We start from the raw sequence: 13,664 nt of genomic DNA, 5'->3' as shown, positions 1-13,664 counted from the left end.
GTACCAGAAGGAATGTGAAAAATACAACTTCCTTATGCCACTTTGGTGAAAATTGAGTGTTGCTTCCTTAAAACAGCTCCCTAGACCCCCCAGGTATTGAAGCCGTAGCTGGGAGAAGAAATAGTAGTAAACATTCTGACATTTGAAGGTAAATTTCAAATCTATTTCATTACTGACTTTAATCCCTTCAAAATAACATAATAGATGTGGCTTTGTCAACATGAGCAAGTTAACAATCATTTCTTGTGTTTTTGAACATATTTTTCTTTAGTGTTTGTCCTGAAGACATCTATGCCAATATTGTGGGTGAAAGTATGCATGATGTTCCCTTAATATTTGAGTTCTGTTTACTTTGTATAATACAGAATACATTAGCTCTTTCTCGTCTCTTACTTTGAATTCAGAGTTTTGTGCTCTGGAGCTGTACTTCTGGAACTCTGGGCAGAATAACTGGGTTCCAAGGGAAATGAAGTGCTGGTTGAAGTGGAGAGGTGGCCAGAAGCAAGGTGAAAAGGCTGTGCAGAGAAAGGGGTGGCAGCATTCTGGCTTCGAAGGGACTGCAGTGGTGAAAGGTTGAAACTGAACAGCGTGAATCCTATCTCTGCTTTGTCAGAGCAGATCCTGCTCTGGCCTCCAGCCAAAATCATCTCAGCAGCTCTTGTCCTGCTGCCAGCCCTGACCCAGCAACCCAAAGAGTCTATTGCACAATACCTTTTCCCAGCATCTCTGTTTGGGAAATGCAAATCTCTGAAACAATTGTCCCTATACAGATACAGATTATGTTTTGCAAAGGATGGAAGACTGAGGCTCAAGGATGGATAGTTGCCACCTAAAGTTAAGGAAGCAACAGCAGGTTAAACACGTTGTCCTGTCTGTACAATACAGCACTTACTGTTTCTACCTCAGTACTTCATAGTTGCTACAGGAATTCTGAAAATTTGGTGCTGTTCCTAAAAATATAGTTCTCTATAATGAGATCATCACCACACTTCATAGTCCTGATGTAGTAAAAATATACTTACAATATATGAAAGAGACACATCTTTGCTTCATTTTCCTCCTTATTCCTCTCTATTTTTAGAAAGCAAAATAAACAGGCTAAGAGCATAACCACACTGAATTTAATTCATTTAATTCAGCGTCCTGTTAAAGAAGTTTATTTTTAACCGGTAAATTCCAGTGAAAGCCAGGCTAAAGAGAAAAAGCACTCTGCTAGAAAACTTTCAGGAAGAGTTTTTCTTTCGGTTTATCAAGTCGGTTGAGGTGTAGTAGTTGAGTTTCCTATTGTGAGGCTTGCATTCTGAATCCCAGCCTTGAAAAGTGAGAACAGGATGATGTAAAACATGTCATGAACTAAGAGATGGTTTAAATAAATTTCCTTGTGGAAGAACATCCATCACACTAATTTCAGTTCTCAAGTGCAATGAACTGGGTGATAAAGATCATGTTTGTCTGTAGAAAGGGAGAAGTCCCATTCCAAGTTTTTAGGGATTGGATTGGATACTGGTGTCAAAAAGAACAAGGGTTCACCTCATGCTTAAAATTCAGGCTGGAAAGTTGAAGAGAAGTAAAGGGAAGGATCTGTACCCTTGAAGAATCAGGGGGGCTGAAAACAGTTGGATAGCGAAATTTGGCTTTTAAAAGGTAAACAGACACAGTGAATGTGGGAGAATAACAGGGAAGAGCTCTGAAATAAAATGATTGAGATAAGAGAAATGAGAATTCTTGTTGATTACAGCATTCCTACATTAATTATGTTGTTTTCATTTTAAATGGCTGCTCCTTTTGAAGCTTTAGAACAAATACTTAGAATACAATAAATCATGTTCTTCCAGCTGTGCCACTTGTACCTTGTATCATTTGGTTATTAAGGAGGAGCAGTGGTGCAAAGTACCTGCCATTAGGTTTGCTTGGTTGTTTGGTGCAACAGAGTCATCTCCTGTATATGTATACATGACTTCCTAGGTTTTTTCTCTTTTTCTTTCTATTTAAACCGTTTTCACAATGGCAATTGACCTGCTGTGAAGGGAAAGGAATATGTATCCACATGCACACATATCCCACACTTATTCTCAGAAGGTATAATTGTGTGGGTTTGGGCAAGTTTAGCTGGATTTTATGTTTTCCTGTTGTTTTCCTTTCCTAGGAGCTAAATGAAGTTTCTTCACTGACCTTTGAATTTTCACACTTCTAAATACTGTGAATTGAAATGTCTAGTTTCCTGTGCCCCATTATCTGGAAAACTTTAGATGATCTCCAGGGTGGAGACTGCTGTGGTTAATTGTGGTTTGCAGGTGTTGGGGTATTTTTTTATTGTAGATTCTAGTTTGCAGTACAATTTGTAGGAATTGGAGGAATATGCAGGAAGCAGGCATCTATAATAACATGAACTTCCACAAAGCAATTTTATTCCAGTCATCTTCAAATGAGAGAGGTGGCAATCCCTGACCCATAATACAGCTCATGTAATGAGAGAATGAACAAAGCTGCTTGAGGTAGATGCTAATCTTACCACCTGATGCAAATGGGAAAGGTGCTTAGAAACTGGAGCAGTAAGGGAAGAGGCCAATTAGAGGCCACACAGGTAGTAGTGCTAGGGTCTATTTTTCTGTGTCTTTTTGGGGTTTTGATCATGTGACTTTGTGGATTTGTATCAATTTTCATGTAAGAGGAAGTGTACGGATTTGTGAACTTAATAAATCCTAAGGACACAAGTGATTATTTGAAGGTAGGGCTCCCAGAACACTTTTGTTATCTGTTTGGCTTTGGAGAGGACAAGACATAGTGAAACTGTCATTTAGAAGGTTTTCAGTGTTTCATACTGTTTTCAGTCATGTAGAAGGGTTATTTTAAACAGCTGGGTTAATCTTTGTCTAGACCCTGATAAGGCAATTAAGTGTGAGTTTACATACACAAAGGTGTATGTTTGCACATCTAAATTATAATCTGTTCATAATAAACTGGCTTAGCGTTCAGGCCAGAGAAATGTCTGTAACCCCTCCCTCAAGCAGTGCAGCTGATCTGAACATGAAAGATCTCAAGTTAAGAGGCATCTGCACTTCTGATGTGAGAGAGGTTGTGTTTAATACCTGGTTAGGCATTCATTAGTACCTACCTACAGCTGGCTGGGTGCTATGTCACTAGTTACCTTGCTGCTTCCAAGGGTCACGTTCATGGAATAATGAGGTAGTTTGGGTTGGAAGGGACCTCAAAGATCATCTAGTCCCAGCCTCCCCAAATTCCCTGGGTGGAGACACCTTCTGCTACCATAAATTTTCCAAATTGCTCCAAGCCCCATCCAACCTGACACTTCCAGGCATAGGGCAGCCACAGCTTCTCTGGGCAACCCGTTCTGGTGCCTTGCCACCCTCACAGTGGAGGATTTCTTCCTTATATCCAATCTAATCCCACCCTCTGTCAGTTTAAAGTCATTCCCCCTCATGCTGTCCTTGTGAAAAGTCCCTCTCCAGCTTTCCTGGAAGCCCTCCTCAGGTACTGGAAGGTGCTGTAAGGTTTCCCTGAAGCCTTTTCTTCTCCAGGCTGAACAGCCCCAGCTCTCCCAGCCGTTCTGCAGGAGAGGTGCTCCAGCACTCTGAGCATCTTCATGGCCTCCTCTGGACTTAGTCCAGCAGGTCCATGTGTTCCTGGTGCTGAAGAGCCCAGAGCTGAACATCGCACTGCAGGGGGAACATCTTTAAAGGCTGTTGTTTTAGTGTCACTATGTTCACTGCATCAGCCAAAAAGCCAGAAATTACTGTTTTCAAAGTGAAACTGAAGGACTGATTCAGATGGATGCAGGGGTTTTTTTCCTAAATGGGTTCTAATTTTTACATCAAAATACTTTAAGTGAAAAGTTTTCAGAAGTAATGCCTCTGTGCTATTTTTCCACTTTTGGAAAGTCATGAATTGTAGAAGTGTAGGTGTGACCAGAAGTGTGGCAGGTGTGAGGACACTGCCCCCAGAGTTCTGCTGGAGGGAGAGAGGTGCAGCCTGAGGAGCTAGAATAGGGCAAAGAAAATAGAACCTACTATTATATTTATCCTGTGGCTTAAAGAAGAAGCTGTGAGATGCTTTGTTTGAAAGTTTGGCAAAGTATATATATATATATGTATATATATATAGAGAGAGAGCAAACAGGCAAGGGGGCAGATGCCATTCATGTTAGCTCCTCAGAATATTTTATTTTTCTGAACAAGCATGTTTACCATGTCATGTGGTAACCTCAAGATTTTGGAACACAATTTTGCATATGCGACTGATGAAATTTTAAGTATTTAAATATGGGACATTACAAAACAAGATTTTTAGGACTAGTTTTTATTCTATTTATGCAGAAGAAATCTGTCATTTGCACTCAGTTACCTAATCAAGGTGTAACAAGAGGGTGGGTATTTTCTGACACTTTGTAAAAAAAAAGCTGGATATTGAGGTCTTCAGATTGTTTTCTGTAATATCTACACCTTTCAGTAAGAAGTGTTTGACAAAAAATGTTACAAGTAATTTCAGTGATTTAAGTAACTTGTCAGTTGGTGATAATGTTATTTATATTTTTTCTATGGAACAGAAGGCAAATAAAAGCATCTTAGTAAATTTTGTTGTATCCTGAAGGTTTTATCACGCTTTCTATGTTGACTTTTTCCATAAAGATGAATAATAACAATGGCAAATGGTTGATGAAAATAATGCTTTGTGGAATGTGCCTGTGAGCTAATGTGATTGACTGGTGTTTTTTTATCTTGCTGAAATCCTGTTGTATTAGGGGATGAAGTACAGCACGAGTGACATTGGCTGCTTGTTATATCTGTTACTAATTTTTGACTGAAATCTTATGATCAGCTATTTGATATTTGAACAAATACTATGAATAAATATTGCCCTGTAAATATTTCGAAAATCGATTTACAGTCAGGTGGGTACTTTTATTTTCTAGGCTAAAAAGCAGTTGTACCCACATAAACATCTTTTTCATTGAAGTCATCTGTGCATTGTCTCCTATTTCTCCATTTTATTTTTATTTACATTTTCTACTTTGTGGGGAATGGGTGACTTGTCTTTGGAGATTGTTAACAAGCAGAGTTGAGCCTCCATCTAGGTGAAGTACCCAAGTATTCCAATTTGCCTTTTGATAATTGCCTTTCTAGTTCCTGTAGGAGGTACAGGGTGACTCATTTTTTCTTTGATGACTTACTGATCTCTTGCACCTCTCTTTGGTAGTGCAGTAGGTTTTCACAGTTCTCTTTGCTGGAAAACATGGCTCTTGTTCACAGTGGTGGAATATGAGGGCCAGTGACCTGTTTCTGCCTTCTGTTAGTTATTGACCTTATTTAGTGTCTGTTGAATGCAAACATGACTCTCTTGAAATAACCCTACTGTTATTTTCAGATACTCTCTTGGAGAGCCTTATTTAGTGAGCTCAGCATAGGTGAAATTGTAAATTCTTTTAATAACATCTACATGAAAGGAAGTAACACTAATACTAATATCTTCTAACAAACCTAATAAATTCCTCAGAAAATTCACAGGTTCTGCTACCGGCCCACTACTGGTCCCAGTAAAACGAACCAAGCTAAACTTTTCTAGTGTCCAGAATTCACATGTAGACCTGTGAGAAAGAGTTGTGATGGATGCTGTGCATCCATAATTGTCATTGTCAGCACAGAGTTGTTGTGTGTCCTAAGCACTTGTGGAACCCTGGAAATAAAGGTGTCCAAAATTAGTCAATAATAGAATCCTGGTTTTATTTAAATTTTTTTAATACTGTCTGTTCTTTCTTGGGCATCTTTATTTCCATTTAGTAGTACTTCATAAGAAAACTGTTAGAGTTCATTCATGAATGCTCATAATGTTCGTTTTATTGTGTACAAATGAAGAGTTCCGCTATTTCTATGGTAATGATGTTGCCTAAAGTCTAATGGCAGAATAGTCAAAGCAAAGACAGAATCAGTTCCTGATAATAAGAAATTTTGACTTCTGGACTTTGACTGTAATTTTTAATTTCTTGGCAATAGGCAATGGAAAATCCTAGCTGTAGCCTATCTTGTCCTTACATTGCCCCTTCCAAATAATGAGGAATTTTAGAGTATTTTAGAAATCATTAATTTTATGAGTAAAATAAAAAGTGTCTGAGATTGGGCTTTTAACTCTGAATGCTTTCCAGGCTTCACTATTGCTCTACATTGGAAAAAAAAATGGGAGTTCTAATCATGTTTTTGTGTTTCAGGACTTAAAATGGCAGCAGAAGATTCCTATATTATGGGAGTAAATGATCCCCAAGTAAGTGAATTTCTATGTTTTCAGTATCCCTGTATCCTCTCCTAGCTGTCTGTTTAGGCCTTCTCTCCTATTGTCTTGTCATTTCCTAGACTTAATATGGACATGGAAAATCATTCTGCATTGGCAGAAATCAGGGCTTTTTTCCCTAAGCTGGTTTTTATGTGACCTGTAAAGTGCCTTCACTAGTTAAATGGCTGAAATGGGAAGGAAATCTAGGCCTGCTGAAATAAGCAATTGGAAAAAAACCCTTATTTTTATGCCCTGCATGCCTGTGACACTTGCTCTGGAATTTCTTCTGTGGTAGACATTGGAGTATTTCTGAAAATAAAACCCCTTATGTCCTAAAAGGCCCTTTTGTGTAAATTTTTGTGATGTTGGCATTGACAGTGATCACTAAAATGTTCCTTCACTCACACAGATCCACAGACCTAGCTCTTCAGGAGCTCTTCCTGATCTTCTTAGATCATTCCATAAATTACTTGAACTGTGAGAATGGTGCGTGGGTGAAAAGTTTAAGTGAAAAACAGGTCATTTCTATTCACCTTAATTTTCAAAAAGCAACTGTTTTCTCCTTTATGCTTGCTCCACTTTGGAAAAAGATAGATTTATACCTGACAACAATTACAGTAAGTTAAGACATATCAGGGTTTAAAAAAAAAAAACAAAACCACACTTGCATTAGAGCTTGTAAATATATTTACATAATGAATGTAGTCTGGTGGGGTTTAATCAGAGAAGTGGAAATGAAAACTCACAGGTTCTTAGCAAGGCCTTGGCCAAGACATCAGGTTAGATTTTCAGAATTTACTGCATAAGCTCTTTAGGATTTATAGTTGTTAGTGCAGGTAAGCAAAATGGGTATTTAGAAACTGTGCTGAGGTTGGTGTGGTCTCGTGATTCTGGTGAAACTTGGGTCGGTGCTGTCAGCTCTGCTTGCAATGCTGTTGCCAGCAAAAATAAAATTGCTATAAAATGTTTGTGTAATTCAGCAAGGTGTTTGCAGTCTCAATATTTGCAAAGAACTTTAAAGTGCTTTGCTGATAGATGTTTTATGCAACTGTGTATATATGTAATAATGAAGAGTATTTTCTTTCAATATAGATGTTTGCAGTGGATCAGTTCATGGGAATGAATGCTTTTTTTAACAGTACCAATTACATCACTGCAGACTTACCACTACGAACAGGTAGGAACCCTTACTATTTGATGGTGCCATTGTCCTGCTGATTCTTCCTGTTTGTTTTCTTTTGAGGAGTTCTTTTCAGAGCCTTTTTTGTTTACCAACTTGTCATAATAGTAGATTGCAAGTTGTGAACTAGGTTTTTTATTACATCTTTTTGCATCTTTCTTTCCCTCGTGAAACTTTCAGCAGTGAGACAAATCGGATTTTCTTGTGGCTTGTACAGAAACTGAAAGTTTCAGCAGTTTCCCAGGTGAAACCAGGACAGTGACCAAAGAGCTTTGAGTGGCCCAATTTTATAAATTTCTTTGTTGAGGCTTTTTTCTGAATTTGAACCTTCAGTGAGTTGCATGTTGCTATTGCCAGTTTGCAGACTGCACCATGTGCTTCTTTTCCTTTTGAATGCTGTTGTATTAGTTGTAGTAGCTCTTAAGGTGCTTGTTTTTCAGTAATAAAATGCAGAGAATATTAACTTCCTGTACCATTCAAATGTGTTTTTCCTTCACAGTGACTTCTCTGTTTCCTGTGAAGTGGCAGTGTGGTATTAGAAGCACCTGACAATTTCCTGAACAATAACACTAGTTTGAAAGCTCAGACAAATTTTGCAACAAACCACTGAAAATAAGTATTCTGCAAAGGTCTGATAAGCAGCTCTTACAGTATGCTTCCAGAACAGTAAGAACAATTGGAAGTTTTTTATAGCTCAGTTGGTATCAGCTGCTTGATCAACCTTGGTCTGGTTTTGCTTATTAAAGTTCTTTATGAATATTACTTCTTGCATGAATTTGGAAAACTCTTTTCTCCTGCTTAGTCTATTAGAACAACTGATATAAAAGGAAGAAGGAAATAAATTTTAATTTAAAATTAGGAATTTTTTCTCAAAATATAGCTCCAATATAGCTGTCCAAGTCTTTTACCATGACAACTTTCTCTTATCTGTTTGACTCTTGTATTAGAATGTAGCTGGTGCCTTATGTATAGCAAATGACTCTCTTTGGTTGAAAGTGCAAACCACTTCCGATGGCATTGTTTGATACACTTCACAGCAGTGAAGGTGTTAAGGGTAGAATGATATAAGCATTTAACGTTTTCCTTCACAGGTAAAATTCCATCCTAAAGTAACAATAAAGGCTGCTTATAGAATAAAAATTAAAGCAAGCTAACTGTTCTAGTGTTTTCTTGTTTTCTTAAAAGAGTAGTAGCGAGAAAGGATCAAAAGATAATTTTGTTTCAAGATAAAATGTTCTCATGAGCAAAGCTCATGACAAATATGGAAAAACATCCAGCAAATGAATGTTGCAATCATTTGTTTACGGTGTATTTTTATTAAGGCACATAAGATTATTCCGTAAGATTCGTCTGTGTTGTATTAAAGGGCTTGTGTATTATAGACCAAGGGATTTTTTCTCCCAGCTTCTTTTGAACAAATAAGGTTATTGAAATTTCCCTGTAATGAGCTCTTTTACCTGTACCTTCATGGCAGACTCATTCCATACAAATTATCAGATATAGAAAGCTAATTTTCAGATAACTATCATCTAAAGTAGAAAACAGCTGTTTTCAAAAACATGTCAGGGAGTCAAGGATTCACTGAGTTCTGCAGCCACAGAAAACTCTTACTGGGCTAAGTCTGACTCTGTCCTTAATTTGAAAAATTGCTTCAAAAAAGGTTTTTTTATTTATAAGTGCAACTGCTCTTGTCTACTGCTGCAGTATAGGTGGCAAGTTCCTTGTGCACAAAATGGGATTCAGTAACAGATCATGGATTTCATGTTATCACAAACAAAAAGTTAATAAAAAAAATTTCGAAAAGGGTTGATCATTTCAGCTGCATCTGATGATGCTGCAGTTGGTTTGTTTGTTTCTTGAACAGTATCCCAATAATGTTTATTTCCTTCCCTTCTTGAAAATATGCTGCATTGTTACTGTGGACTGGCCCTTCAGTTAAAAGATAGTATAATATTTTTTATTTTCTACTTTAGTGGTTTTCAAGCAGGGACTAATGATTTCTTTCTATTCAGCAAAGTCAGTTAAAAAAGTCGTGTGGGGTTTTCCAGAAGTACTTCCAGTTGGAATATGGAGAGAGTGAAATAAAAGGATTTTTCTCAAGGACAGACAGATGATTAAGGCAGGAAGAAGCAAAGACATGAATTGTTCCTCATGATCTGGCTGTGGTGCCTATATCTTTCAGTCTGTGCATCCATAAAGGCAATGTCAGACCCATTACACGGGAGACAGGTTTAATGTGTAACCGTGGATTGCTGTGTCGTGCCAGTGGAGCTGAATCAACAAGCAGCTGGGGAATTTGGGGACTTTCTGGTGGTAGATGTTCTGCTGCCACATTAATGTTTACAGTAATAATAGAAAACCTTTGAGATGGTGGGGCACTGATTTTCTCAACATCATTGTCAATGCTCAAGTGTCTTTGCTTCTTTTCCTCTCTCGTATGTCTGTTTTAAATAAAAATTAGGTTTTTTTGTTACTTTGGCTCTAAAGTTGCAGTAGTTATGTGGATCAAGTTTTACCAGCAGAAAACGCAGTACCTCATGAAACCAACCTCTTCTTTGGCTTGCTGGGAAGTATGCTGCCTTTGATTAGGTAGGTTAGGTACTGATCCTTAGTGGCATTGGGGATGGAGGGAGCATTAACCACAGCATGTATTTACCTAGAGTAAAAGCAGGTGCACATCAGTGGGACATCCACTGTGTAGTGGAGAAACAAAGTGATGCCTTTGGATAGGAAGGAGAGGAAATGGGCAGAGCTCTGAGCTAAGAGGTTTGTAATTTTGGATGTTCTGTACTCCCTCATGATGATCCAAGGCCATCTACAGCCATGTAATATGCCCCAGTTAGAGGTGGGTTTGGGAATTGTGTAGTTGTTCTGGCTTCGAGAGGCTCTGGTCTAACTAGCTCTTGGCATTACGGTGGTGTGTTTTTAAGACTTTGAAGTTGAAGCAGAGCCATTAGGAGCTGAGCAGTATTGCCTGGAGGCTGGTAAAATTAATTTTCTGCTGTTTCTTTAACCTCCTTTGTCCAACTCTCTGTGACACTTGCTGTGAAAAATGAGGTTATAGAGGGAAAAAGAAGGCACTTATATATTTTTTCATATTTTTTTAAAGAGAGATAATGTTAGAGGTTCAAGGAAACTAGACCACCACCAAAAATGAGATGAGTGTTCATTTTCCCTGTTCCACAGTAGTGGCCCTAATCCTCAGGAGCTTGGGCAGACTTCCATACAGTTTCTGGTGTTTTTCTAGAACTCCCGTGCTCGTGTTTGGAAGAGTGAACCAAGGGAAGAGGTTAAACAAAGTCTTATGTGCCATTTGCTTTAAACATCATGCTTTGAACTGAAGAGCTGGGATTCAAGAGAGTATGCCTGTGCAGGGGAATCCCTCAGGGGTAGGACATGCAAATGCTACAACAGGCCTTCAGGAAGGATAAGGCACTAGGCCTCCGGTCTGAGCTTTTAGCAGCAAGGTACCACTGCCAGAATGGACACAAGAGAGTTTATGGGACTTAACAATCAAAACCTACAGGCTATGAGCTTTTCCATCCATGTCCACAGAGAAAACAGCAATTACAAGGGTGAGATGCCTGTTCTGGTGGCCCACCAGCAGAGAGGATGTGAGGGATGATGCTTGTTCACAGGTTGTTGCAGGTTACATTGAATGGTTTTAGGTCTCAGAAAGCTGTTAGACACAGGATCCCACTAGTCCAACAGAGTTGCCAGGCTTGCAGAGATATCCCACCAACCTCAGAGATCTCTTTTTCCTTGACTTTGCTATGGTGGGAAGAAGGAATCAAGGGAGAGCCTAGGATGGGTGCTCCTTTGGAAGTGTGTGTGTGTAGGGTGAGGCCTGTCAAGAGGAAGAAAGAATGCAAGTGGTGGGAGTGTCAAGGAGCAGGAGGGCCTCTGACTCAGGCAGGAAGGAAAATGAAGAAACTTGGCAGTTGAAGAAGACGTGGGGAAGTGGGACTGTGACTCAGAGTGGAGTGGGATGCGAGTCGCTCTGTGGCAACCGAGGCGAGAAGACAGAAAAAGAAGCCCTCAAGCATGGCCAGGATGTGGCAAATCCCCTTCAGGCTGGAGGACTGCATGTTGTGGTTCTTGGCCTCCCAGCTGCAGCAGTGCCAGGCAAAGCACCAGGGACACTCCTGTCAAAATCTGGCTCTTGGCAACCCTGAGAGCCCTGCCTGTGTTAGAGCCAGCTCCATGATCGTGTCCTTCAGCCTCTCTGTAGGGCAAAAGTAGAACATAAGCTATGCATAAGTAGTGTTCCTTCTTGTGGCTGTTCAGCATTTAAAAGGGGGTTGCTCCTTAAACAAGAACTTAAAGCAAGCACCTTCCCAGGTGGAGCAAAGGATCATCACAAATCTCATCATTTTTAGTTCCCCTTACAAGGTGTTCATCATCAGGTTCCTGCTCTTTGTCTGCTGAGACAAAGACAAGCCTACTGATAGAAACAAAATATTAAAAACTGCTGTGTGCAAAACACTCAATGTGTTTTCTTTTCCCCATGGGAAAGGATGAGAGAAAGAAGGAATCACACATAGCCAGTGTTAGGCTGTGTAATGTGCCTCTGGGAATATTCAGAGTTCAGTGAAAACAGCTATATGAGACCTTTCACTAATAAAATCCTTTTTATAATCAAAACAATATGCCATTTATACATGGATGTTTTCTTGAACATTGCTGGTTTATTTTTAAGTAGCATTTCAGATATTATGAGGTGCTTTGCATTAGAATGCCTTCTCTGTACTGTTATTTGTGTCTGGTTCAGATGCTATACCAGAGAATTACTTATCCACTGTTAAAAAAATAAAAAGGAAAATCTTTAGTCATGGAACCCAAAGGTTAAAATAAGACCTCACAAAACTGTTTTAAGTACATTGCTATGTTATTTGTATAATGTGGCTTAATGATAACAGACATCTAATTTGGCTTTGTACATTTACACTGCATCTTTTTTTCACTTTTCTAGTGCTGGTATATAAAACCTGATTTTTTTATCAGCATATTTGTATGCTTTTTAAAACCTTTTTTTCCAAGAGGTCAGAATAACCACAGTCCTAAGTTTTCAATTTTCCTGAGTTTTCACAAGGAAAACCATTTCAGTGGTATGAAGCATTTTTCCTTAGTTTTCCCATGTGCCAAGATAGTGTACATGCCTCTCTTAGGAGTTTGTATTTCCTTATTCTGAGGAAAAGCTGTAACTTGGGTGTGATGTGTCCTGGGGGACTTCTGCAGCCATTTAGCCATTGGATAAAGACATTTCTTTTCTGGCTAATGTTTGAGAGAAAGCAATAGCATTTTATGCTAACCCAACATGTATGTCTTGAAAATGAATTCATGAGAGGAGAAGAGCCAAAGAACAATTACTTGGCAGATCATGCCCTGGAGGCTTGGTTGAAAGTTGAACTACACACTGTTGTATTTTTGGTGCATTATTTCTGCCAATGCCCAGAAAATACATGGCTTCTGGATTGTTAAAATATAACTTTTCAGGTGCCTAGAGCATGAAGGGGGTTAGAGGTCTGTGAAAAGACTTCTTAAATTTAAGTGCTGATACATTGCTTAAACCTAACTCAGCTCATCTTGACTCTATCTGTTACAGACAAAAATTGAAACACAAGGCCAAAGCTAAATATTACTCTGCATCTTCTAAAGTCCCTAAAGTCCAAACTGTTTTTCCTGCTTTGTAATGCAGGATTATGTGTATATGGTCTTGAGGCAATTGTTTTTAATTACTTCAGGAAGCACTGTTTACTTTTTCAAAGAAGAGTACAATTGATGGACTTGAGAACTAATTTATCTTTAAATGTGAATTTGTTGTGACTGCTAATATTTGCAATGTAACTTTGACATGAAGTTCAGTTGCTGAGTCAGGTAACTGCTGTAGCAGAATACTAATTTCATCTATTGTGTATTTATTCAAACTTTCATGTTGAGAGAAGTTTGTTCAGTAAAGATCTGTGCTTAACTCCTTAGCATTAATACCTTTAACAGAGTAGAACTGATAATACAGAAATCCAACAGGAATATGGCTGGAAAAATATTACTTAATTATTCCCAGTGAAGCTGTCATTTGGGGTCTACTTTGAAAACAGATATTTAGCATTGAAATACAAATCATCTTGACTGCTTAGCAAGAGAGAGGAAAGTAATGATAGCTCTTGGAACTGTTGTTTGAGACTCATCAGTGGCTTGCATT

At 38.7% G+C, this 13,664-nt stretch overlaps 1 protein-coding gene across 1 annotated transcript in view; it reads left to right on the top strand.

The window, feature by feature from the left end:
- NFKB1 (nuclear factor kappa B subunit 1) overlaps positions 1-13,664 on the top strand; it is a 59,034-nt gene that overhangs the window by 5,203 nt on the left and 40,167 nt on the right. Inside the window, exons 2-3 of the mRNA XM_066548165.1 lie at positions 6,221-6,273; positions 7,375-7,459. Coding sequence (XP_066404262.1) covers positions 6,229-6,273; positions 7,375-7,459 — 130 coding nt within the window. The 5' untranslated portion in view covers positions 6,221-6,228. The remainder of the gene's footprint in view (positions 1-6,220; positions 6,274-7,374; positions 7,460-13,664) is intronic.

This window comes from Molothrus aeneus, chromosome 4 (genome assembly GCF_037042795.1).
Source record: "Molothrus aeneus isolate 106 chromosome 4, BPBGC_Maene_1.0, whole genome shotgun sequence".
NCBI lineage: Eukaryota > Metazoa > Chordata > Aves > Passeriformes > Icteridae > Molothrus > Molothrus aeneus.
This window is presented reverse-complemented; position numbering and strand designations above follow the sequence as displayed.